A 27,306-nucleotide genomic window follows, 5' to 3' on the forward strand; every position below is an offset into this window, starting at 1 on the left:
TGTGTTTAGCATTGGGAGGGTTGAGTGTGATACTTTTAAGGAAAGTGAAGAGGGATGGATTATTCGGAGACGTCTTAATGGACATAGAGGTGATTTCGAATGGAGGCTTGAGGGTTGGAACGCTTGTGTGATGCACCATGGTTCAAATGGGGTTGGAAGGGGAATGGGATGATAGACTTAGAAAATTAGGTTAGGTTTACGCTGAGAGTAAAGTAAAAAGGAGAAATTAAAAATTTTATTTTATTTTTATTAAAATCATTGTTTTGTGGTTACGCTTTTAATAATTATAATAAAAAAATGTTATTGAAATTAATAATTATAATAAAAAAATGTTATTGAAAGTAAAAAATATATATATATAATGACATACGGTAACATTTTTAAAAATGTTACAATATTACTTTAATATTATTTGCAGTAACATTTTTGAGAAAATGTTACCATAGTATATATATAGTAACACTTTTAGTAAATGTAACAAGCCCATGTTACCATAGCTAGTAAATGCAGTAGTGTTTGCTCTTGTTATTATTTTTCTGGTTTAACAACTCATTACAATTTTCTGATTTCATAACAATTTAATATGAATATACGTTGTCATGGATATGAAAGAAAAAAACAACATTAAGATCATATTCTTTGTTCAAGTAAGAAATATATAATAATTGAACTAGAGCTATACATCAAATTCAGAATATATAGCTGCTTACAAACTATATCAGCGATTTTTGCTGTAAAAAAAGAATAAAATATTGTTAAAAAATGTGATTCAGTTTTAGAAATTGTAAGCAATGAGAGTACTTTACAATTTCAGAAATATAAAAGAAAGAAAATAAATTTTACATTAACATTGGTCTTATACATAAGACATTTGATACCACTTTTACTCTCAAAATATTAAAGCATTTATTCTTATATAATGTTTAACTTTGTCTATTTTATCCAATGTGAGACTTTTGACTGACACTTATTATTCCCAACAAATAGACATTGAAGAATAAGAAAAATGATGCAATTACATTATAAGGTAGAAACAGAAACCATCATCCATGGAAATGGAAACAGGTGAAGCAGTTATAGATGAGCAAATGAAAGACCCTCTTGACCACGTTCTTAAGTAAGACCACTTCCTCGTATTACATTATTTGATTTCCTTCATATTTTACCTCGCCAGAGGAGTGAATTCAGTGTCCAGATTCATGGCCATCGGTTCAATAGAATCTGTTGTAAGATGGGCATCAATGAGTTGTGTTCGAGCTAATTCTGTTGCTAAAGTCTCCCTTAGTTCACTCACTATCATCCTCACCATTGGCCTTTCACTAGGATTAAAAGAAACACATGCCATTGCTATTTCTACGACTTTCCAAGCTGAATTAATGTCAAAATCTCCTTCTAACCTTGAGTCAACAATCGCCTTGATATCCCCTTTTTCGATCAGTGATCTCACCCGTTCAGTGATGTGACTCCTTTCTTCATTCATTGCTATTACTGGCTGATAAGTGATGATTTCCAAAAGAACAACTCCAAAGCTATAAACATCACTTTTCTGTGTTAATCTATTGGATATGTAGTACCTGCAACACAAATCATGTAACCCAATTCATTTTCTGCCACTGCCAGAGTTTGTGGTCATGGTTCAAATATAAACAATCACTATAATTGAAGTACTTACTCTGGGTCTAGATAACCGGGAGTACCAGCAACAACAGTTGACACATGAGTTCCCCCATCAATTGGGATAATTTTGGATAGACCAAAATCTGATAATTTTGCTTGGAACTTTTCATCCAACAAGATGTTTGTAGATTTTATGTCTCTGTGGATTATAGGAGGCTTGCAACCAGTTTGAAGATACTCCAATCCTGATATTAGATTCATTGTAAACATTTTGAGAGGGGAAAAAGGGAGTTCACAATTTGACAAAACACATGATTTCAAGTTTACTTCCTCACCTAGAGCTGCATCCACTGCTATACGAAGCCTGTCTTCCCAGCTCAAGAATTTTGATTTGCCGTGTTTACCTGGAGAAAACAAGTTCTGTAACTTTCTACACTTGTTCATTTTAATTGACTAATTTTCATATCCAGCGTTTCAGAACCCAAAACTACTTTGTAAATTGATCTGCGCACAATTTTAACAAGAAATTAGTTTAATTGGGGAAATAACCAGAAAGATGTTGTTTTAAGTCTCCGTTAGCCATGTACTCATATATGAGACCCTTATAATCTCCGTCATTACAATATCCAACAAGGGAGGTGAGATTTGTATGATGAACCCTCATTAGAATTTTAACCTGGAAATCAAAGCCACAGACAAATTTAAGCGTATATTGTTATTCTTCACCTCATAAACCTGTTGAAAAATTATAAATAACTTACTTCTGCTTGAAACTGTCGATAACCATGAACTGAAGATGGAGACAGCATTTTCACTGCCACGGGAGTGTCACCAATATAACCCAGATAAACTGTTCCAAACCCACCTTTACCAACAATTGTACTGAATTCGTTGGTGATTCTAACTACATCAGAGTATGAATATATCTGTTTTTTGAGTTGATGTAACGAATCATCTTGTTCTGTGATCTCACGTTGATCTACGGTCGAAGCTGTTCAACAGTTTTTGAAAACTTTAATAGGTCAAGATTGAATATCTTTGGCAATTTTTCAATTAAAAATTTGAGTGTAATTATAGTAGTCTCACCTCTGGGTTTTCTCCTTTCAAGAGTCCACAATACAGCTGCCACAGTCATCAGAAGGATCAAAACCCCACAAACGGTTGATAATAAGGGAATAACAATATTCTTCTTTTCCTTCCTCTTCTTGTTGCATTGACCGGATTCACATAGATATGGATTTTGGCCCACCCTAAAATGGATGTTCAGTCATGAAAGGTTTATGTTTTAATTCTCACTAAATCTTGCAAACCATCAATACTTTTAGTGATACTTCAATTCAGTTTGTTTGTTATTCGATGAGTACATCCACTGTCTAGGAAATAGCATGAACAACACCAATACTAAACAAGTGAAATAATTAACTTGAAGAACTCCAATTCAATTCTTGTTACTGGTCATGGTCGTTATTAAGGTCTACACAGAGGAGTAGGGAGGGGCAAAAATCGTTGTGACCCTTGAACCAATGGTGTAAAAACAAAATAACAAGTATATTGGACAAGAATAAAAGTGATTGATAACCAGATTCTGAATATGAGAATTTATCCACACCTTAGTGACAGGAAACCTTCCTTAGATTTTTTAACTAGTGCCTCGGGAATTGAACCAGTGAGGTTGTTGTTCTCAAAGTTTCTGCCAAAATAGGAGAGCTATATCATCCTTTTCTTTTTCTCCGATCAGGTGATCACACTCTTGTTCTAGTAAATAAAGAAAGAAGTAACTTACATCATCTTCAAGTGTTGTAATCTAGATAGAAAATCAGGAACTTGGCCGTATAAGTTATTGTTGGATAAATCCCTGGAAAACAAATAATCATCTGTTACTTAAGTATGGTTAAATCAGAAAACATAACATAACATGCAACATAACAGAAAGAACCAAGATCTATTGAACTCTGTAAAATGGAGAAACTCACAACTGCTCCAACATGATGAGATTTGAAATCGTAGGATCTATTGTTCCGGACAATTCACTTGAAGATAAATTCCTGTTTTTTAAAACCAATAGAGCCACACGTTATTTTAAGAGTTATCTATATATACGAAGCTGTAATATTGATATGAGAAGCACCACTTACAAAGTTGTGATTCTTGGGTTCTTATTGCCTAGATAACTACAATTGAGACCATCCCACAAGTAGGCTACAGGGGCGCATGGATCACCTTGCCAATCTCTTTTCACTCCATAAACTGACTTGATGCTTGCAATCGCATCAACTTTTTTGATTTTCAGATGCAAATTGAAAAATTGTAAGAAATAGTTTAGATTACTAAATGGATGTCATATAAAAATCAAATTTTTTTCTTAGCATACCATCTCCTTGGTGTGTATCTGTCTGCTGGAAGTTTATCACTCTGTAAATTTCAATGGCATTTAAGATGGGAGGAAGGCTTGAACTCTTGGCTTTCTCAAGTGAATATTCAATTTTTTCCCCACTGATGCCTGCTCTGCTATATATAGTGTTGATACTCTGGGGCAACGGAGACAAATTTTGATACCATGGCCTTCCATTCTGGGTGATGTTGAATTCTCTTGTCTGATTCTTCCCTAGCACTTCGATCTCGAAGAAGTGCATGTAAACATAGTATTGTTCAGTTGGATTTTGTGGCTCCCAGCTTATTACCAAAGGGGCACTCGCATTTACTGGTGTAACTGCGGTACTCATGACAATTCCTGGCGGTCTGTAATCATTCTGATCAAAAGAATCAGCAGCAATAGAAGCATTTATTTGTTTCCAATCCTTGTTGTCGCCATAGCTATACCAGAAACGGTCGTAAACATCAACATTGTACCTGCGAGGAAATCAAATAAATCCAATAGAATCACTCAGTGTTTTATAGATTTTATCCAAAAAAAGTATGGCTTTACCTGTAGCTGTCCTTTGAACCTAAATCCCACCGGTTGTAATATTCCAATGATCCAAATTCAGGGGCGTAAGTTGCATTTTTCAAAGTCCTTAATTCTATAGCTGATATAAAGGGTGTGCCATGGCCTGTGTTAACGAGACAGATATGCAGATAATCCAGTGAAGGTACATGTATGATCTCATTGACTTGAGGAGTGGATGCATTGTCTATAGTCACTGTATACCAGCGGTTAACCCCGAGATGAATATCAAACTTTGGTGCCTTATTCAGCTTATCGTAATTTCCATACAAAAAATTGGTGCGGATGAGATAAGTGGAACCTCTTGTGATGCTTATTTTGTAGCAGTTCCTTTTTCCTTTGGGGAAGCTTCTCACATTCATCATCTGTCGTTGATAGACAGTGTTGATGGTTTCAGGTATTATTGTCCCACTTTCACCCGTGTCTATGAAATTGGCATCTGATGTGTAATTGATGCCTGTTTTTGGCTCAGTGTAGTCCGTGTCTGCTGGAGCTCCGCAATCTATGCTGATAAATCCTAAAACATGAAAAAAACATGCATGCAAAATCAGATAATTAACTATGTAATGAAGATCATAGACCTCAAAAAATGATTTAACTGATGCAGATCATGTTTTTGCTTCATCAAACCTGATTGATCCTGGGCTTGAACAAGTAGACAACCTAGAAAAATAACGAAGAAACTCATCGACATTGCGTAGGGTGCCAAATGTTTGAATGCCATGTTGCCACTTTGACTAGAAAATGAAATGTGCTTTGGCAACGTAGGTAATTGCAAACACTGTTTAGCTCCTTAATGCTTTTGATCTCATTCTATATGCTTAATGTATAATATCGTGTTAGAGTTCATTCTTCCTTGCAGAATTGCCAGCACATCCATTTGCTTACTTAGAAGTTAGAAATTCTTGTCAATGCTCCTCAACTGACATTACTGATGCATGCACCTGCATAATACAAATATTACTAAATTCATACCAATTAAAGTAATTTCATGCCTAAAATATAATGTTATTGTCAATTAATTTCTTTTTACTTCAGTTTTGTTTCTTGACTTTTAAAAGCTTCACTATTTTGTGGTATCTCTATGACACCAAAGTGATCCTCTGTTTCGTTTTTTAGTACTAAAAGATTTCAATTTTCCTTTTGACTAATATACCATCTCTGTCGTGTTGATACAAAGTTGATAAAATAAGAATACAATAAAATATCAAATTAGCTTCTAAATATTATTGTGAGACAACTTAAACCTCATCGTGATGTAAAAGACTTTTTTTTTAAAATTTAAAAAAATACATAAGATTATTTTTTACTTTTTATAATAAATAAATATTGGTATTAATATACGATTAATTAAGTCGTAGCTGACAGAGTCATCTTAACATTATAATCCGTTTAATTTTAACCTAATAGAGTCAATAACGTTTGACGTGAAGACAATTTGCATAATCAGACTCTAAAGCAACAAAAAAATTAATTTAAAAATAATTAAAATATATAAATTTTTTTAATAAATTAATATTTGTATTAATGTTGAATTAACATTGTTTAGCCAATGCTAACTATTTTTAAAATATAAAAGTATTTATGTTATTCCAATACTAATTAAAATAAATAAGGTTAATATCGGTCAAATTGATATTAATGTTATTTAATTTTAGTATTTATATTTATTTAAATTAATATTAAATAAATCAACTTACTTTATATATTATGAATCTAAGCATTTTAGTAAAATAAAGAGAAATTAAATTTTTTTTAATTTATTTATGCAAAATTGAAGATGAGAAATATTCTTATTCACAATTTTTCTTACATTTTCTGTATAAATCTTCTCAAAATATTTCTCTTATTCATACTCTTAAATCTTCTCATAGAGATCTCTTTCTTCGACACTATTTTCATCATCTTCTCCGACCACACCCATCCACTTCATATGCCGCAATTTTTTTTTTCTATTTATAGTAATACACATTTCCGACCTAAACTGACATTATTTAGGTAACTAGTACTGGTTTTTACTTTTGTTAATGTCGACTTTAAGTCAATATCAAACATATATTTTCCTGTAGTCATCAATTTATTATCTTATAGGGGCTTAAGAAGTGAGAAAGAGACCAAATTTTGTAGTAAAAATACATAAAAGACCAAATTAACACAAAAAATTAAGTTACGGAATAAATAAATAAATACTTCAAATGTTCCAGAAGGCAAATTTGAACATAAATATAGGAAAAATGTTTATCTTTAACGAACTGAAATAATTCAACTTTATTTAACATATAATTCTAAAAACATTAGTTAAAATCTTAACATCATCAGCAGTATAGGATTAAAGTTAAATTAAGAAATATAATGAACAAAGTTAAGCAATAACAGGTATAAAATTAAGTTACCGATGTGTGGTCCTCCTTGTGTCGAGAAGCATGATGGATTCGGGTTCAGCTTCTTCTTGGTGGCTTCTTTCCCAACTCCAGATGCTGATGTTATGGTTCTTTCTCCATATGAACCTGAAAAAGAAAGATATGGTGTTTAATGTTTGTGATCCACAACCACTCAGGGACCTTATCTTTTCCTCATTTATTATGGCGACTCCGTCAATAATCTCTAACAGTTGCTATGTGAAGCAGAAATTAATGGCAGAAGTTAATGCTATAAGGTACCTAAGGAAAACTAAATATTGACGAAGGAGATGTGTAACAATGTATTATAGGACCATTCTCGGTTTGTTTAATATTTTATAAATTAAGCTTCTTATTTATGATTCACGTTTTAATTTCCAATTTTACAGTTTACAATTTAAAGTACTATTGAACTTTATTGGAGAACATTTTAAATTTTAATTGTTGGTTTCGCCATCTTCATGTTTGTAATTTATTATTTTGGTTCTTCTTAATGATTGTTGGGATTTTCTTACTATAATACCTACCGTATATGTTTTCATGTGCTTCAAAAAATCAAATATTATATATAAATATCATCTTTAAAATGTTGTTGTTTGAGTCGGTTTGTGTCATAAATGTATTTGTCTTTGATATTTAAAATTAATTTAGTATATTTAAGTTAAAATTCATATTTAGTGATATTCTAAATAGAAAGAATCCTCAAAATTGTTATTATTTTTTTTAGGTTAAAATACTTCGATGGTCTTCATTTTGATTCAAAAATCTCAAATTGGTCATCGAATTTTAATTGATCTCAATTTCGTCCTCATTTTTGTAAATGTGTTTTAAATCAACTATCTCCGTTATCAGTTGACAACCGGCGTTTATTCCTGATGATGTGGTTGTTTTGTGTATTCTGACGTGTCATTCAGTTGTTTTGGCACATGTGTTCTTGGTTTCTCTTTTAAAAAGAGTTTATGTTCATAACATTTGAAGCTTAGGGTTTGAAAAGGGTGAGGTGAAGTTGTCTCGTGCATTCTGATTTGATAAAATTGGTAATGTCTCCCTCTCATTCTTGCTCGTCCTGCACTTGCAATGGTTGGGAGATGAAAAATTCCAGTGTTTCTTCTCATGGAGGTGCGATGAGGAGGTTCGATTTAACACCTGTTTGCTATTGCGGTGAAAAGGATGAAGTCATACTCACCTTCACGGTGTGACACTCAAGAACGACTACGATCAACGACACTAAAGCTCGAAAATCGACCTCTGAAATGTTCAACCTCACCTTCGACGACGCTGAATCTCACTTTTGTCGACGTTCACGACATTGACACAGTGGGAGTCGCCCTCGCAGTCGCGATCCTTCAGCACCCGATTTCAATCCCTAATTCAGTAATTTAGGATTTCAAGGACGGTGCTTATTTTAATTATCAGGGTCCACGTACCAATTTTTCAGTCCTCAATATAATGAATAAAGCCACGTCAGATAATTAAAATGAAGTCAACGTTAATAATTTTGACACCGTTAACGACTGGGTTGATTTAAAACACATTTACAAAAATGAGGACGAAATTAAGATCAATTAAAATTCGAGGACCAATTTGAGATTTTTGAACCAAAATGAGGACCATCGGAGTATTGTAACCTTTTTTTTATTATTATAATTATCATGCATCTATAATATTTTCATCATCAAAAACATATTTTGCAAGGAAAGAGAGAAAAAAAATATTAGGATGTTCGTAAGATAGTTACATCCCAAAGAAAAATAAAAAATAGAATTTCAGAGATATTTTTTTGAAAGTCAAAAGAGACGAACAAAAACCTTAGAACAGAGTGAAGAAGAATGGTTCTCTAATCGTGAAAGAACCTCAAGTTGCATTACACGGTCAAACATACATATTGAATTAGTATATTCCAGATAAAAACGAAATTTAAACATTTTTATGATTAAGATTTTGTGAAGTGGATTTTAAAATATTAATAAAATATGAAATTATAAGATTCGAAATGATTTTGTAGATTTATAATAATTTCAAAGAAATTATACATTTAAAAATATCATAAATACAAGGTAAAGAATTGCATCTTTATCTCTATCTTATTTGGTAATAAATATGTGAATCAAAGTATATTTTAGTGACAGTCAGTACTAATATTAAGGTAAATTATGTGTAATCTATAATGGATACCTGAAACTACGTTATTAAAAATAATAATTAATTTTATTATTTTTTATACATGTCTCTAGCAAATAAAATATTAAACATCGAATGAAGAGGATACACATTCAATCATCCGTTATCTCTAAGTAAAATTACATTAATAAGAAATTCCAAATCAGCAATCTAATCAATGAGAAAAATAAATAAAAAATAATAAGATTTAATGTAAATTATAATAACTACTTAATTTTAATTTGTTATTACTATCTTACACAACATATTTCCGCAGATATCAAAAGCTATATAACTCTGTGTCTTAATATTTTCTCATTACTTTTCATGAATTTAAACAAACAAAAACTATTTTTCTTTTTTAAAGATAAACTTCAATATAAAATTTATCAAAGCAATAAAATAATAAAAAGGCTAGAATTGATGTTTTCTCAAAGTTCCCTTAACATCTGACAAACTGACCAATTTATTTTTGTGATCATTTCTTCATTTACATTGGGTTCATTTCTTCGTTCTTGTGGGTTTACTTTGCATATAAGAGGGTAAAACAAAGATAGATTGTTCAATAAATTTAATCCAACAAAAATTGGTAATAACAATGCTTTTTAATTCTCATTTTTTATTTGTATACTGACGCATTCTGCATTACTAATATCACCATTCCGAAACAACACAGATTGAGAAAAGTGATCAAAGTAAAGCACATAAATAACCAACTTCTTGTACAACATCACTTTCCCTTCTTACAACGTTTTCTATTGTTATTTTAGTAAACTTTCACCTGGCCAAGGGCATGAATTCTGTGTCTACCTCCACACTGAGCGATGCAACTGAATACATGGAATCAGCACCACTATCATGGTTTGTTCTACCTAATTCCGTCGCTAAAGCCTCCTGTAGTTCAATCACTACCACACTCATCGTTGGCCTTTCATTAGGATTTGGAGAAACACAAGCCATTGCTATTTCTACGGCTTTCCATGCTGAGTTTATGTCAAAATTTCCTTCTAAGCTTGGATCAACTATGGCCCTGATATCCCCTCTTGATATCATGGAGTTAACTCGTTCACTTATGTGACCCGTTTCTTCATTCCCTGCCATTACTGCTTGATTCGTGATTATTTCCAAAAGAACAACTCCAAAGCTATAAACATCACTTTTCTGCGTTAATCTATTGGAAGAGTGGTAGCTGCAAGACAAGTCATGAAACACAAATTATTTACTCTGCGGATTTTGTGATGATAACTCAAATATTCAGGTACACAATTTCACTATATTTTCCTAGAAAATGATGGAAAGGGCAATAATTAAGTACTTACTGAGGGTCCAGATAACCAAGAGTACCAGCAATAACAGTTGACACATGAGATCTCCCATCATCCGGGACAACTTTGGATAGACCGAAATCAGATAACTTTGCTTGGAAATGTTCATCCAACAAGATATTCGTAGATTTTACATCTCTGTGGATTATAGGAGGCTTGCAACCATTTTGCAGATATTCCAATCCTGATATTACATTTATAATTTCGGCGGCAAACGTGTTAAGAAGGTAAGAGGGAATTAACAAAAAATCACAATCTGAATTTTACTTTCTAACCTAAGGCTGCATCCACTGCTACACGAAGTCTGTCCTTCCACCTCAATAATGGTGATTCGTTGTGTTTACCTACAAGAACAACTTCTGTAACTTTCTATTCTGTACATGTTTGTATTTTGTTCGGTAGAAGTTATTCATACGACTCGTACAGCTCTCCAATATTAAAAATTTCATATCCAGAGTTTCAGAAATCAAATCTAACTTGGAAATTGATTTCACAAACGTTTAAGAACAAAATAATTTTATTTGGAACCAACCTGAGAGATGTTCTCGTAAGTTCCCTTTAGCCATGTACTCATATATGAGGCCCTTATTGGTTCCTTCGTTACAGTAACCAATTAGGGATGTCAAATTTTTGTGATGAACTCTGATTAGAAGTTTAACCTGGAAATCAAAATCACAACCATGTTAAACCGTATAGGTTTGGTAGCAAGTTAAGAAACCTAGAGTGAATTGATTAGTAACATTAACATACCTCTGTTTGAAATTGTTGATAACCAAGAACTGCTGATGGGGAAAGCATTTTCACCGCAACTGGAGTGTCATCGATAAAGCCAAGGTAAACTGTTCCAAATCCTCCTTTACCAATAATTCTATTGAAATTGTTAGTGATTTGAAGGACATCATAGTATGAATACATTTGACTTTTTCGTTGCAGGAACAAACCATCCATTTCTGTGGATTGCTGTGAATTCTCACTCTGATGATTTACTGCCACCGCATCTGTAAATTTTTCAACTACATTTTGAAAAATAATAGGTTAGAAAAGTAATTTTTTGGCAAATTGTTGATAGCAAATATTAACTTTTAGTCATCTCGGCATTACCTTTTGATTTTTTCCTTTTAAGGATCCACAATATTCCAACTGCTATTAGAATGATTAAAGCCCCACTAGTCGAGGCTACTATGGGTATAAGAGTGTTTTTCTTTTTCTTCTCGTTGAATTGGCCAGATTCACATGGATATGGATTTTGACCCACACTAGCAAGGAAAACAAGAAAAGTTATGATTCAAGTATCAGTAAACCATACCAGTAATCTATAATTCAAATACATAAATTTATTTTGGATGTGAAATTGGGTGGATCCTTTATATATGAATCTCAAACACTGCCTTAAATATAAGTAATCAATAATCATCAGCATAAATAAGCATCTTAGGAATTTGAGACTTTTCAATCAGATTCATACCTCAGTGAGAGAGAACCTTCGCGTGATTTTTGAAGAAGTGCAGATGGAATTGAACTGGAGAGGTTATTCTTCTCTAAGTTTCTACAAAAATATGGTTTTCTATTATCTGATACAGAGGATCACATCACATATACAGTGTTTGAGTAAATGAAGTAACTTACAAGATCTTCAAGTGTTGTAACTGAGACAGGAAATCAGGAACTTCACCATTTAAGCAATTGTTAGATAAATCCCTGGAAAACAAGTACTTTAGCCTTTTTTGACTATGTTTAAAACGGAATCAACAAAAAGATAACAAGAGATTTTTCTGTCTTGTAAAATAAAAGAAAAAAAAAACACTTACAACTTCTCCAACATGGTGAGGTTTGAGATTGAAGGGTGTATCTTTCCTGACAATCCACTCGAAGATAGATTCCTGTTTTGCTCAATGAACAGTTATATACGAAATAATCTTAATTAGTTTTATAAAGCTATAATAATAATTTGGCAAGACTTACAAAGCTGTGATTCTCGGGAAGTCGTTGTCATAAGTACAGATGAGACCATCCCACAAGTAGTCTACTGGGGCGCATGGATCACCTTCCCAATCCCTTTTCACTCCATAAACTGACTTGATGCTTGCAATAGCTTCAACTTATTTTCAATGCAAAAAGAGGGGTAGAAGGTAGTTAAGTTCATGTAGAATAGTGTAAGCCAAGTAAACGGATTTAGAAAATGAAAAATACCATCTCCTTGGAATGTTTGTGGTTTCTGTAAATCTATTACTCTGTAAAGTTCAATGGCACTGACGATGGGAGGCAGGGTTGAATTTTCAGTCCTCTCCAGGGAATATTTAATCTGTTTCCCACTGATGGCTGACGAGGTATATAAAGTGTCGACGGCAAGGTACCGCGGAGAAAAATTCGGAACCCTTAATTCACCGTTCCTAGTGATGTTGAATTGTCTTGTCTGATTGGTGGGTAACACTTGAATTTCCGTAAAGTGCATGTACACATAGAATTGGTCAGTTTCATGTTCTGAATACCAGCTTATTAGCAATGGAGTACTATCATCTCCTGACGCAACTGCGGTGCTCATGATAATAGATCCCGGTTGGTAAAGATCGCTCTTATTGAAAGAATCATCAGGAATCGAAGCATTTAGTTGTTTCCAATTCTCGCCCATACAGGTGAACCAGTAGCGATCATAAGCATCAACCGGGTACCTGTGAGAAAACCAGAATAAATCCAATAATCGATCGATCAATCAATCTTATAAGGCAACACATTTAATCCATAACTATGATTTCACCTGTACATTATGTCTGAACCCAAATCGCAGCGCAAGTAAGTTTCCAGTGATCCCGATGTAGTCACGTATGTATCATTTTTCAAAGTCCTGAATTCTATAGTTGTTATAAATGGTGTGCCATGGCCTGTGTTAACCAGACAGATTTGTACAAAATCCAGTGAAGGTATATGTATGATCTCCTTGATTTTGTTACTGGATGCATTGTCTATAATGACTGTATCCAAGTGGTTAGGACCCAGAAGAAGATCAAACTGTGGTGAGATATTTAGGCCATCATAATTTCCATACAGAAAAACTGTGCGTATGAGATACTTGTTGCCTCCTGTGACTTTTATTTTGTAGCAGTTCCTTTTCCCTTCCGGAAAGCTTCTCAGCCTCAGCAGTGGTCGTTCAATGTATGTGCTGGTCGCATTAGATGCTATTTTCCCACTCACACCAGTGTTTATGAAATTTGCATCCGAAACATAAGTTATGCCTAGTGATGGCTCAGTATAGTTCACACCTGCTTCAGCTCCGCAATCTAAGCTGATGAATCCTAAAACATCAAATTGCATATATTACTCATAAAGTTGCTACACATTTCTAGGAAATTTATAATCTTGAATAATTATTTAAGAGTAATTCGTAGGAATATTTAAAAATGTCTAGTGATGTTTTATGTTGTTAATAACTATTGCAGTTGTATTCTTAAATTGGTATGGTTGTAAGAAATGATGTAGGTGCCAGTGGAGAAACTAATTAAAAAGTGCTCGGAAATATATTTTCGACTGCTGCAACTAGAAAATATGAAGCTTTACAAAATTGATTACTCTTTTATTTTTACTTCACTTTATTATTTCTTTTGAATTTTGTTTTATTCCTTCACTTTTATCTCTCTTCTTTTCTATTATTTTAGCACAGCATAAGACTTGGTTAAATTTGAAATAAATAATGATATAATGAAGTTGTTTGAAAAGCTAAGAAAGCAACGTAGAAACTCATCCACATTCTATATATTGACTTAGACGGTGTAGTCAACGTTGAGGTCATTGCAAATACTTGTAGCTTTAATTTCTCTTCCGTGATTAAAGTCCGGAAACTGCATCATAAAAAAAATAAATAAAATTAAGTAAAATAGATAATTAAATGTATTCATACTGAATAGCACGGGTTAAAATTATATAAATATATTATTCAACTCAAATTTATATATTAATATTTATAAATTTAGAAATATATTTTAAATTTTATTTTTAATATGATATTATTTTGTTAAAACTTAATAGTAAGTTATACAAAATCATAGTTCATCACAATAATGATTATTAGAATTATACTGATTATTCTTTTAGTTAGTTAAAGATTAACTATATTTATTAATTTATTAAAACAAAAAAATCATTTTTTTATTAAATGTAATTAATATAATATTAATTTAAAGTCAAAAAATATTACCGAATTAATCGCAATTTAAACAATTAAAAAACAATTAATCCAATAAATTAAATAGTTAAATAATTTTTGTATTAAAATATTAAATTCAAGATCATACTAAACTTGTCACATTAAATCCGAATACATAAAACATGTAGCATATATAGCTCAATATTAACATAAAAACTGCGCAATCATTGAGCATATATAGTCTGATATATATGCAGGCAAATAATAGCAGCACTAAATCTCGAAACACTTAGAGGAATATATATATATATACAAAAGGTACCAACAATAAACACTCTAAATTTTAATTTTGATATAATTTGTCTTAAATTTTATTATTATTTAAATAAACATCTAAAAATTTAATATTATCCTAATTAATCTTTAAAAACACATCTTCATAAGTCATTTTTTAACACATTTGAATCAAATTACGTACTTACATTAATAATCTATTACCTTTTTTTCTTCTTTTGGTTATATTTTTTATATATTAAAATATAATAAAGTTATAAAAATAAAAAACAAAATAACAAATAAAACTAAAAGTAAAATTTTTAATCCTGAAATTTCATTATATTTTAATGTTTAAAATATATATATTATTTATATAAACATCTAAATATTCATATTATTATTTTTTAAATCGTATTATTATATTTTTAATTGTAAACCGTGGAGATTATACTCGTACAGTTCGTAGTCATTATAAATAAATCACCACTTAATTTTGTTTTTTTCTTGTATTTGATTTAATTTTATAATCTTATTTTTATTATGTATTAATGAGAGTAGATGTAATTCACCACATTCTTAAGAATGCCCTACTTGCTAAATAATCTCATATCATCTAAATCAAATATGCATAATTCTCATAAATAATCTCAAATGAGTTATCTTAAATAGTAAATCACCCGTATCTCAAATGTGAGTGGAAAGTCTAGAACTATTATTAAAGTTTTATATATATGTTTTTTATTTTACAGTTAAAAAGTGAGGGATTACTACTATAGCATGAAACAAAAAATGTAGAGATGAAGATTTGGCCAACATTAAACTTGCATGTATGAAGAAAAAGGAAGAGAGAAAGAGGAAATACGGTACCTATGCAGTGCAGTGATGTGATTTGAATTTCTTGTGTTCCAAGGCTACTACACTTAGAATCCATTAAAGCTATATATTTAGCATAATACAGTGTAACACAGGGTTGACTATTATGAAGTGACAAGGTCAGAAACATTGAAACAACAGAAAACGACGATGACTATTGACTCCATGGTTGTGGTTGCGGTTACATGTTATAGTTTGGGTTCCACGGTTCACGCCGGTTCATGTAAACCACTGCGTCCTTTTCCATTGCGCGAATTCAAATTCTGGTTCTTATATATTATTCTTAGCGCGTGTTTGAAATACGAAAGAAAGGGAAGTACTAGATTTGAAACAACAGCATATTTGTTTTCACACTTTCCCATGATTTTTTCTTCGGTGGGAGAGAGTGATAGATGTCCAGAACGCGGAGACCTAGTAGAAACCAATGGATCAATTGTCAACTCGTTTATTTAAATTAAAATTTACAATGAAAATTATTTTAAAACTTTAATTTTTTTTAAATTACGTAAATGAAATAAGTCATATTTAAAAACACTGCTTCAAAAATTCATAATATCAATCATGATTTTATTTTATTTTTTTAATTTTGATGAAGAAGTAGTTACGACTTAATTTAATTTCTTTTGTTATCAAGTAAAGTTATGAATTTACTAAATCGTAATTATAAACAGAACTTCACTAATCATTTTATATATAATTTCTCGTGCCACGTTACGTTGGTTATACAACTGCAAGACTTCATCAAAAGATAAAAAAAAAGGGTAAAATTGTATGTAGAAGCACTATTCTATTATCTGTGATCGATATTAAATATATTGCTCACTCATTTATATAAATTTTTATTTAAATTAATAAATTTGAAGTTAAATTATGCTTTGACTGCCACCCTTATATAAATTAAAGATCTAATTTTAGGATTTGCTTTGCTATTGATAGTTTAATAATTAATTATAATAAATAAAATATTATCTTCTTAAAATGAATCTGTGAGCAAATTATACATACTCACTTTTGTGTTTGATATTAAATTATGACATACTTTTTCATTTAAACAGCATGATTCAATGCAAACTAAGTGGAGAGTTGTAGTGACTACATTTACAAAGAAGTTACCAATCCCTTTTTATGGCATGTTGAATTTGTGAAAGGATGACAAAAAAGAATAATATTACGACTCTTCTCTTTTAACTTTCATCTTTTACTTTTTAATGTGGATTAATATGAATTATTGATTAATATATCATTACTTTTTTTCTTAAAAGAATTAATGGTCTACATTAAATCACGTTAGAAAATAAATAATGAGAGTCATAGTATCATCGTGACAAAACTACCACGAGTTCGACTTCATAATTAGGCTGAGATATTCTTGTTTAGAGTTGTCTGAATTCTTTACACAGCATTATCTTACCAAAGCAGTCACGAGGTAGGTTTGTAAATTTGAAATTTTTGCTTGGTAAAAAATCAAAATCTAATGTGAAAAAAAATAAACAAATACAGCAGTTTTTGAAGTACGAAAGATAACTTATTTTATCAAACTATCTAAGAAAAAGGAAAATAATAATGACACTGGTTTTTTTCAAATCCATTATTACTATTAGGTACTAAAAAACATAGATTCAAAACAATTGAGTGAATGAAGAAGCATTTATACAAATATCTCTGCGACAAGGTAGGAAGAGAGTAAAAGTTCTTGTGAGCGTTGGCTCATTCATATCACTAACTCTTTTCGATCATCGAACACACCTCAACAAGGTATTTTACCTGGCATGAGGAATGAGTTGGTGTTCAGATTCACATGGAATTTGCACAACTGTTATGTTTTATTCGAGCTAATTCGGTTGCTAAAATCTCCTTAAGTTCAAACACTATCACACTGATTATTGGCCTTTCTTTGGGACTTAGAGAAACACAAGCCATTGCTATTTCCACGGCTTTCCAGGCTGAGTTAATGTCAAAATCTCCTTCAAATCTTGAGTCCACAATGGCCATGATATCCCTTAATGCAACCAGGGACCTAACCCATTCAATAATGTGACTCCTTTCTTCATTCCTTGCTATTACTTTCTGACCTGTGATTATTTCCAAAAGAACCACTCCAAAGCTATAAACATCACTTTTCTCTGTTAATCTATTGGATGTGCAATAGCTGCAATGCAACACAAATCATGAAATTAACCCAATTTATTTTCTGCCGGTGCATGTGGGGATATCTCAAAATCTCATATTTTCCTAGAAATTAATGGATGGACACAGTAACTCGAGTACTTACTCAGGGTCCAGATAACCAGGTGTACCAGCGATAACAGTTGACACATGTGATCTCCCATCAGCTGGGATAATTTTGGATAGACCAAAATCAGATAATTTCGCTTGGAAATGTTCATTCAACAAGATGTTTGAAGATTTTACGTCCCTGTGAATTATAGGTGGCTTGCAACCATTTTGCAGATACTCCAATCCTTTATCAGATTTATGGAAAACAAGTTTTACGAGAGTAAAAGGGAAGTTAATAAAACTGTCAAAACGCATAATTTGAAGTTTACTTGCTCACCCAAGGCTGCGTCCACTGCTATACGAAGTCTTTCTTCCCAGCTCAAGAATTTTGATTTACTGTGCTTACCTGCAATAACTAGTTCAGTAACTTTCTATACGTGCTAATTTTTTTGTTTACTAGAAGTCAGTCATACACGACTCGTTTGGGCAATATGAAAATATCCATATCCAGAATTTTGTAATACAAAACTAACTAGGAAATAGATTTGCAAAAGTATGTAACAACAACTTCGTTTTATTTGGGAACTAACCAGAGAGATGTTCCTCTAAGTTCCCATTAGCCATGTACTCATATATGAGACTCTTATTGATTCCTTGATTACAATAACCAATAAGGGAAGTCAGATTTTTATGATGAACTCTCATTAGAAGTTTAACCTGAAAGTCAAAACCACAACCCTGTTTAGCCATATACTTACTACTTAGCTAAAAAACCAAGTGCAAAGTACAAAGCGATTAATAACATACCTCTGCTTGAAATTGTTCATAACCACGACATGATGAAGGGGAAAGCATTTTGACAGCAATTGGAGTGTCATAAATATAGCCCAGAAAAACTGTTCCAAAGCCTCCTTTACCAACAATTGTTCCGAAATTGTTGGTAAATTTACTGACATCAGAGTATGAAAATTTTTGTTTTTTAAACTGCTGTAAAGAATCATCTTGTTCTGTGTACAGCTGAGAGATCTCATTTTGATCCTTTTCTACCATCCAAGCTGTTAGATATTATTGTAAAATAGTTTGGAAACTAGCATTTAAGATTCAATTTGTTTGGCAAATTATCAAAAACAAAAAAAAAAATACCAAACTTTTATCATTGAAGCCCACCTTTCGATTTTCTCTTCGCAAGGATCCACAATATAGCTGCCACGGCCACCAGAAGGATCAAAACCCCGCATATTGATGCTACTAAAGGCATAACAATGTTCTTTCTGTTCTCGATGCATTGACCATGTTCACAGACATATGGATTTTGACCCAAACTGCATGGAAATCACAGAAGATTTATGTTCAAAGTTTAAGCAACCTTGCAAGTTGAGTGAAAATTACTCATGTCAAGTCTGCCTCTGATAAAAGGTTGTTTAATCACAGGTGTTTTTCAAAAGGTTGGATTTGATCCATATATAAGTTTTTGGTTTCATCAATGAGCGAGTTTAAAAAGTTTATCTTATTTAAGACTTTCAACAGATTATTGAGTTCATTGTATTATTTATCTTTAGTAGTCCAATTTTCTTAAATTATGTAATCAATGAAGGATTTTGCACAAATATTTTGGAAGTCTCAATTTTTGCATTGATACAAATTTTGTTTTTTTGCCAAATATATAAAATGTACTAAAATTTAAAAATAGATCAATTATATAATTAGAAGTCTCAAATAAATTATATATATCAAGGCATTTCTCAATTTTCATTAAGATTCGCCGATGAATGTAATATAATTAGAATTAATTAAGTTTCTAATGTCAAATTTAAATAAAAACATAAAGTTTTTCTATGATAGAAGAATGACCGTTAAGCACATTTTAAACAAGCTGTGGAATATTTCAGTAAGTTATCATCTATATATTCTTAAAAATAAGTTAAAAACAATTTATAGAATATATTTTTTCTATATGTTCTCTTAACTAATTAAACAAAGACTTGTATTAGATAAGTTAAATACAAATAACTCGGCATAGTCACACTCTTTCAAAAACGTCATTTAATGCTGCCTAAAATATAATCAATTAATAATCGTCATTACTATATAAGCAACCACATTATGAATTTGAGTATTTTTAGTAAGATTCATGTACATTAGGGTGAGAGAACCTTCCTTAGATTTTTCAACAAGTGCCAATGGAATTGAACCAAAGAGGTTATTCTTCTCCAAGTTTCTGCCAAATCACGGGAAAATAAATAAATAATCCTTTTCTTTTTCCCAACACACTTGATGACTAGTAGTTTTTGTTTAGGTTCTTTGAGGATTACATGGAAGAAATTTAACATCAATCTATATTAAATATTAGTGTATCATAAATTTGTGAGTCTTTATATTTATATTTATATATTATTTATTTTATTTACTTCTATTTTTAAGAATTCCAACTCATTTTAAATTATTAAGAATTTCGTGCTTAAATAAGTAACTTACAAGATCTTCAAGTATTGTAACTCAGACAGAAAATCAGGAACTTCACCATTTAAGTTATTGTTAGATAAATCCCTACAAAACAAAAATAATTTAGCCTTTTTAAATATGTTTACATCTCCACTCATGTAGCAAAAGATATGTCGATTCTTCACTATAAGCACATAGCAGAAACAATAAAAAGATTTAAAACAAGAGATTTTTGTGTCGGGTGAAATAAAGAAGAAAAAAAAAACTCACAGGTTCTCCAACATGGTGAGGTTTGAGATAGAAGGGTGTATCTTTCCTGACAATCCACTTGAAGATAAATTCCTGTTTTGCTCAATGAAAAGTTATATACGAAATCATGTGAGTTTTATAGAGCTATAATGATAATTTGGTAAGCATTACTTACAGAGTCGTGATTCTTGGGAACTGCTCGTTGCCGTCATAACTACAGCTGAGACCATCCCACCAGTAGGCTACAGGGACGCATGGATCACCTTCCCAATCCCTTTTCACTCCATAAAATGACTTAATACTTGTAATCGCATCAACTACGTTTGAAATGATAACAAAAAAATTGTAAAAGGTGGTTAAGATAATTTACAACAACGTATACAAAAGAAATGGATTTATAATATGAAAAATACCATCTCCTTGGAATGTCTCTGGTTCCTGTAAGTCTATTACTCTGTAAATTTCAATGGCACTGATGATGGGAGGCAGGGTAGAATTTTTTGTCCTCTCCAGTGAAAAATTAATTACATTCCCGCTGATGGCTGACGTCGAAAATATGGTAATGGTACTGACATTATGGTACTGCGGAGAAAAATTTGGAATACTTAATTCACCGTTGCTGATGACGTTGAATTGTCTTGTCTGATTCGTGTTTAACACTTGAGTTTCCGTGAAGTGCATGTAGACATAGAATTGGTCGCTTTCAGATTGTGGCTGCCAGCTTATTACCAACGGAGCACTATCATTTTCTGGTTCAACTGCGGTGCTCATGATAGTAGCTCCCGGCTTGTAATCCGTCTGATTTAAAGAATCATCAGGAATGGAGGCATTTAGTGGTTTCCAATTTTGGCCGAAGTTACAGGCATACCAGGAACGATCATTCCAGATACGATCATAAACATCAACCGGGTACCTGTGAGAAAATCAGAATAAATGCAATGATGAATCAAGGCAAGAGATTTAATCCTAAACTATAATTTCACCTGTACGATGTGTTTGAACCCAAATCGCAGCGCAAGTAATTGTAAAGTTCCAATGATCCGAATTGAGTGACGTATGTATCATTTTTCAAAGTCCTGAATTCTATGTTTGTTATAAATGGTGTACCATGGCCTGTGTTAATCAGACAGATTTGCACATAATCCAGTGAAGGTACATGTATGATTTCATTGAATTGGCTAATAGATGCGTTGCTTATAGTCACTGTATCCCAGTGGCTAGGTCCGAGCAGAAGATCAAACTGTGGTGGCATATTTCGGCCATCATAATTTCCGTACACAAAAACCGTGCGTATGAGGTACTTAGAGCCTCCTGTGACGCTTATTTTGTAGCAGTTCCTTTTTCCTTCCGGGAAACTTCTAAGCTTCTGCAGTTGTTTTTGATTGAATCTGTTGATCTCTTCGGATGCTATTGTCCCACTCACACCCGTATTTATGAACTCTGCATCCGAAACGTAATTTATGCCAAATATTGAATCATTATAGTTCACACCTGCTTCAGCTCCGCAATCTATGCTGATGAATCCTAAAACATCAAATTGAATATATTACTGTTAAAGTTGCTACACATTTCTAGAAAAATAAATATTATTAAAGAATAATACTTCACATTTTTTATTTCTTTTTAATTAAAAAACTTTTATTGTATTCCTCTTTTATATCTCTGCTTTTCTATTATTTTAGTACAGAATAATACTTCAGTTAAATTTGAAGTAAATAATGTTATGATGAAGTTGTTCGACGAAACAAATGACTTTCTTTAATGAACCTGGTTGAGCATGAGCTTGAATAAGTAGAACAGCTACTAAAACTGCAACGGAGAATCTCGTCCACATTGTATATGTTGACTTAGACGACCTAGTCAACGTGGAGGAAATTTCAAACACTATTTAGCTTTAATTTCTCTTATTCCGTGTTTAAATCTGCAATCTGCATCATAAAAATAGTACCACTGTAATTTATTTAAAAAAAAAAAAAAACAGCGTAAGGTTAGCACAAAAAGTGCAATGATTGAACATACATAGTCTCCTATATCTGCAGACCAAGAATTGCAGCATCAACAGAATCAAGTTCCATTCCGAATCACTTCAAGGAATATATACAACAGATACAAATAATGAACACTTTGACTTTTTTCTGCTTAAATAATTATGCTAATGTGTGCGAAATTTTCTGATGACTTTTTAATGGAAACTATATTTAATATATACTATATTTCTCATTAAATGATTATGTTAACGTGTGCGAAATTTTCTGTTGACTTTTTTATATAGGAAAAGAATTAGGATATAGGTTCCCCTCTATACTTCATGTTGACAATCCTGAAAACGAGGTCACACCAAATAATTTTTTTGTAAACAATTAATGTAAGGAAATCACAACGCAATATTTTTGTTTTGTGATTTAATTTTAGAATGTTATTTTTATTATGTATTAATTAGAGTTATTTTTATTATGTATTAATGAGAGTAGATATGTAACACATTCTCAAGAATCTACTTTCTTCACACTCAAATTTTTTTTTTCTTTTCAAACTTTCTTCGCAAATAATCTCATATCATCTAAATCAAATATACATAATCATCATAAATAATCGTAGATGAAGTATCTTAAATATTAAATCACCCGTATCCAAAAAAGTGTTTGAGAAAATATGTGAGTGGTATAGAACTATTAAAGCTTTATATGTTTTTCTTTTGCAGTTAAAGAGCGAGGACAATGATTAGAGCATGAAAAAAAATATGTAGAGATAAAGATTTGACCAACAAATGACCAACAAATCTGCACGTATACACCGTAAGAAAATATATTAATAATCAAATTTAATAATAACTAATGCATGATAGCTACTATAATAATAAATTTAGGTAACAATTTATAAAATAAAAAATTATTAATTATTAAAATAAATATTATTATGAATAAAAAATTATAATTAGTTTTTAAATTAATTTTTAAAATTTGATTATTAGAAAAATTTGTTTTTAAATTATTTTTCACTTAATTGGTGACTAATTTAATTATTAATTTTAATTTTTTATTTATAATGATAATCATTTTAATAAATAATAATTTTTTAATTTTGTAAATTAATATAAATAACAAGTTTTTGCGACTAAAATCGATTGTTGTAGTGATAAGTTATAAATAGAAGGAAGATAGAATAAGTAAATATGATACCTGCTACGCAGTGCAGTGATATGATTTCCAAGGTACTACAGTCACCTTACCATCCATCAAAGCTATATATTTATAGTGTTACAGTCTGTCCCTTATACAAAGAAGCAGAGGTTGAATATTATGGAGTGACTAGGTCAGAAACATTTCGAAATTGGCAAACAAAAATCAAACAGAAAACGACGATGACTGTTGACTCCATCGTTGTGGTTGCACCTTAGCTTGGGTTCCACGCCTCACGCCATTTCATGACCTACCACTACGTCCTTTTCCACTGCGCGGAATTCAAATTGTGGTTCTTATATATTATTCTTACCTCGTGTTTGAAATGGAAACAATATGAAGGGACCACGAGGGAGGGACGAGGAATGTTAGATGTCAAGGACGCGGGAGAGCAGGTTCAGTTCAGCTGTCAACTCGCTTATTTAAATTAGGGAAACGATAATTAGAAAACTTTGACAAAAAAAAAAAGTTTTAGTAAAAAAATTCTAAAATTTTATTATTTTACTTTTTTAATTTTTATAAAAAGATAAAAAGTTATTCTAACTTTTTCAAAAAAAATTATTTAAATTAAAACTTAAATAAAAATTATTTTAAAATTTTAATCTTTTTATTATTATTTAAAAATAATAGTATTATAATTTAAATTATTAAGATTTACCAATTAAATTATAATTATTAATTATCTTAAAATTATATAAAATATATAAGAGTGATAATTATTTTAATTCAAAATATTAAGATCATAATAAAATTATTAAATATATTTAAAAAATATATATAAATAAATAAAAACTTTAAAAAATTAAGCGAGTGATACACCAGTTTGTTAGTCTAAACTTTGATTGGAATATTCTCGATTCAAAACGAAAAATTAACCCATTCTATTCTATCTTTGATAAGCAACACAACAAAACAAGATAAATTAACCCATTTTACTACCCTAAAAAAAATCTAAAGGGCAAAGTTGTGTGGATTAAAGGTTGAGGAATTCTTCTATCATTTAAAATACACTCATAACACAACCAACATGCTACATATATATGCAAATGTTGGTTAATTGTTGATTAATTCTAAATACATAATATTGTACTTAAATAAAGAACTATGGTTTAATTTTGAGTTAAGCTATTTGGTTTTAAAAACAGCATATTAGAAATCTTTCTATAAAATTTGATTTTCATTGGTTTTAAATTGTTTTACCAGTTTTTTTTAATTAATTTTCAACTTAGTTTCATTTTAAACACCCTACCATATGTTTCAAATCTTAATAAATTCATTATTTGTATGGTTACAAGAATTCAGTAGATACTTTCACCCTAACAAAATGTTACCCTTTCTTCTTAAACATGTGAAAGTACCATGAATAAACTTATACCACAGTAATTAAGTAATAGAATTATTGTGAGCATGTCTCAAATATAAACCTCCTACCCTTTATGTGCAACACAAAATAGTACCCTTTAACCTTCAAATTTATGAATATGAATAATTCTTTAAAAAATTATGTAAATGGATAAATAGTATCTAAAAACACCACTAAAAAAAGTATACTATATATCAAACATGGTTAAACATTCATCAAAGGTTCTCATTCTAACATTCATTAAAGATTCAATATTACTACCATGAAATTCATAATTGACAAAAGAAATACAAATTGATAGAAGAAATACAAAAAGAAATATCAAATTGAAATATATGATCTCATGGAAGAAAGAGAAAAACAAAAATTACAAACATAATATGAGGAGAAAATCAAGCACTAAGCACCAAAAGATGGAGAATCAATTTTGAAGATACATTCAAAAAAAAAGATATTAAGCAAGAAGAAATGTTGACAATATTACTTTAATATCTTTTTTATTTAAATTAGTTTTTACAAAATATTTCGGTTTTAGAAATATATTTCAATTTTAAAAATTAGTTATTATTTTAAAATAAGATTGAGATATTGTAAATATTTTACATTTGATATTTTGTTATATTTTACTTTATATATCAATAAAATACAACAACAAGTTTTCTCATATAAGTAGATGGTTCGAGGTGACTAATACCATAACCACAGCAAAGAAAATGTCACTATATACTTGATGAGAAATATATCATATGAACAAAAAAAAAGAACTCAACCTTAAGAAAAGATTGTTAGAAATAATTCAAATCTGAGTCAAAATCTTAGATATAAAAAATAAAATAAAATTATATATAAGATAAAAGACCCATAAATTTATAATCTTAAAATTTTAAGTTAAGAATAATGTCAAATACCTTTTGTACGTTAAACTAATGTTATATATATATAGAATGCAATATTTCATAATCATATGAAAAATATAAACCCATCACCACCACCACCATGACCGTTGAACCCGTGGCTGTGTCGCACGTCAGCTTCGGTTCCACCGCTCACGCAAGTTCATGGTAGCATGCATTGACCCAACCTTTTGGTGCACGAAAAACCACTACGTTCCCACGCACGAGATCTAAGAGGGTGCAAACCTAGGGCAGGTTCAGCTGGGAAGCACCATTAATGTTGTAATTATAAACACAACTTCACTAATTATATATAAATTATCGTGCCACATTATGTTGGCTATATAACTGCAAAAGTTCATCAAAAGATAATAAAAAGGGGATAAAATTATATGTAGAAGCACCATTCTTTTCTTGGTAATCGTAATTAAATATATGGTTCACTCATTTATATAAACTTTTATTTAAATTAATAAATTTGAAGTTAAATGTCATGTCACCCTGTATTTTGCTTTGGCTGCCACCCTTGTACAGATTAAAGATCTAATTTTAGGATTTTCTTTGCTATTGATAGCATAATAATTAATTATAATAAATAAAAATTATCTTCTTAAAATGAATCTGTGATCAAATTATACATGCTCACTTTTTTGTTTGATATTTGACATACTTTAGCATTAAACAATATGATACAATGCACACTAGGCGGAGAGTTGGTGACGTTTACTATTAGTGTTTATGGTATTGACTAAGACAAGTTTGTATAACTCTGATATTATTGATCAACTCAACGTGAAAGTATAGAGAAGAGTCTTTTATAAGACAAAAAAAGTATGCTTAACAAAATAACAAACGAGTATAACAGAAAACAGTAAATGTAACTGTAATACCCCCCTCAAGTTGGGTGATATATGTTGAGTAAGCCCAACTTGGAAATGTTCTCATTAAAAGGTGTTGGATAGAGGGATTTAGTGAAGGCATCTGCTAGCTGATGTCTGGAAGGAATGTGGGAAAGGATTATAAGGTCATCAGTGATTTTTGAACGAATGAAATGACAATCCACCTCAATGTGTTTAGTTCGTTCATGGAATGAGGGATTCTTTGCTAGCTGGATGGTGGACTGATTATCACAGAAGGTAGAAATGGGCAAAGGAAGGCTGAGGGAGAGATCATCAACTATGTATTTCAGCCATTGGAGTTCACATGCAACCGTGGCTAGAGCCCTGTACTC

The 27,306-nt window shown here is 31.0% G+C and overlaps 3 protein-coding genes across 4 annotated transcripts; all 3 read right to left on the reverse strand.

Annotated features, from left to right (window-relative positions):
* Positions 1-895: 895 nt before the first annotated feature.
* On the reverse strand, positions 896-7,139 carry LOC114185770 (putative leucine-rich repeat receptor-like protein kinase At2g19210). 2 transcript variants are annotated; one of them, XM_028073676.1, is made up of 14 exons: positions 6,955-7,136; positions 5,192-5,505; positions 4,544-5,078; positions 3,989-4,467; positions 3,753-3,891; positions 3,591-3,662; positions 3,401-3,472; positions 3,227-3,307; positions 2,704-2,867; positions 2,379-2,608; positions 2,167-2,293; positions 1,953-2,021; positions 1,673-1,862; positions 896-1,574 (listed from the first exon to the last, which is right to left on the reverse strand). In XM_028073676.1, the coding sequence occupies exons 2-14, from the start codon at positions 5,283-5,285 to the stop codon at positions 1,163-1,165; spliced, it is 2,664 nt and encodes an 887-aa protein (XP_027929477.1). In that variant the 5' UTR covers positions 5,286-5,505; positions 6,955-7,136; the 3' UTR covers positions 896-1,162. The 2 variants fall into 2 exon arrangements, with proteins under 2 accessions (XP_027929477.1, XP_027929476.1); XM_028073675.1 differs by having other exon boundaries at positions 1,673-2,021; positions 6,955-7,139.
* Positions 7,140-9,829: 2,690 nt separating this feature from the next.
* Positions 9,830-13,839, reverse strand: LOC114186342 (LRR receptor-like serine/threonine-protein kinase IOS1). Its single transcript, XM_028074410.1, has 12 exons — positions 13,201-13,839; positions 12,636-13,114; positions 12,408-12,543; positions 12,254-12,325; positions 12,072-12,143; positions 11,911-11,991; positions 11,547-11,701; positions 11,196-11,458; positions 10,978-11,104; positions 10,721-10,789; positions 10,440-10,629; positions 9,830-10,309 (listed from the first exon to the last, which is right to left on the reverse strand). Exons 1-12 carry the CDS (start codon positions 13,752-13,754, stop codon positions 9,898-9,900), a joined length of 2,610 nt encoding a protein of 869 aa, XP_027930211.1. The 5' UTR covers positions 13,755-13,839; the 3' UTR covers positions 9,830-9,897.
* A 3,531-nt stretch (positions 13,840-17,370) lies between these two features.
* Positions 17,371-22,487, reverse strand: LOC114185310 (probable LRR receptor-like serine/threonine-protein kinase At1g05700). Its single transcript, XM_028072968.1, has 13 exons — positions 22,408-22,487; positions 21,624-22,164; positions 21,054-21,553; positions 20,816-20,957; positions 20,662-20,733; positions 20,425-20,496; positions 20,087-20,167; positions 19,117-19,271; positions 18,757-18,992; positions 18,540-18,666; positions 18,287-18,355; positions 18,005-18,194; positions 17,371-17,881 (listed from the first exon to the last, which is right to left on the reverse strand). Exons 1-13 carry the CDS (start codon positions 22,472-22,474, stop codon positions 17,527-17,529), a joined length of 2,607 nt encoding a protein of 868 aa, XP_027928769.1. The 5' UTR covers positions 22,475-22,487; the 3' UTR covers positions 17,371-17,526.
* Positions 22,488-27,306: the final 4,819 nt, after the last annotated feature.

This window comes from Vigna unguiculata, chromosome 5 (assembly GCF_004118075.2).
Source record: "Vigna unguiculata cultivar IT97K-499-35 chromosome 5, ASM411807v1, whole genome shotgun sequence".
Classification (NCBI taxonomy): domain Eukaryota; kingdom Viridiplantae; phylum Streptophyta; class Magnoliopsida; order Fabales; family Fabaceae; genus Vigna; species Vigna unguiculata.

What these genes read in the sequence shown, in the direction of transcription:
- LOC114185770 (XM_028073675.1), bottom strand. Translation starts at nt 5,285, where the DNA reads ATGGCATTCAAACATTTGGCACCCTACGCAATGTCGATGAGTTTCTTC. An exon ending in CTCATCATGTTGGAGCAGTT is followed by an intron (nt 3,473 to 3,590) that starts GTGAGTTTCTCC and finishes TTTGTTTTCCAG; the next exon opens with GGATTTATCCAACAATAACT. An exon ending in GAAGGTTTCCTGTCACTAAG is followed by an intron (nt 2,868 to 3,226) that starts GTGTGGATAAAT and finishes CATCCATTTTAG; the next exon opens with GGTGGGCCAAAATCCATATC.
- LOC114186342 (XM_028074410.1), bottom strand. Translation starts at nt 13,754, where the DNA reads ATGCAATTTGATGTTTTAGGATTCATCAGCTTAGATTGCGGAGCTGAA. An exon ending in CTTACGAGAACATCTCTCAG is followed by an intron (nt 10,790 to 10,977) that starts GTTGGTTCCAAA and finishes TTGTTCTTGTAG; the next exon opens with GTAAACACAACGAATCACCA. An exon ending in AGCAGTGGATGCAGCCTTAG is followed by an intron (nt 10,630 to 10,720) that starts GTTAGAAAGTAA and finishes ATGTAATATCAG; the next exon opens with GATTGGAATATCTGCAAAAT.
- LOC114185310 (XM_028072968.1), bottom strand. Translation starts at nt 22,474, where the DNA reads ATGTGGACGAGATTCTCCGTTGCAGTTTTAGTAGCTGTTCTACTTATT. An exon ending in AGAGACATTCCAAGGAGATG is followed by an intron (nt 20,958 to 21,053) that starts GTATTTTTCATA and finishes TTTCAAACGTAG; the next exon opens with TTGATGCGATTACAAGTATT. An exon ending in CTCACCATGTTGGAGAACCT is followed by an intron (nt 20,497 to 20,661) that starts GTGAGTTTTTTT and finishes TTTGTTTTGTAG; the next exon opens with GGATTTATCTAACAATAACT.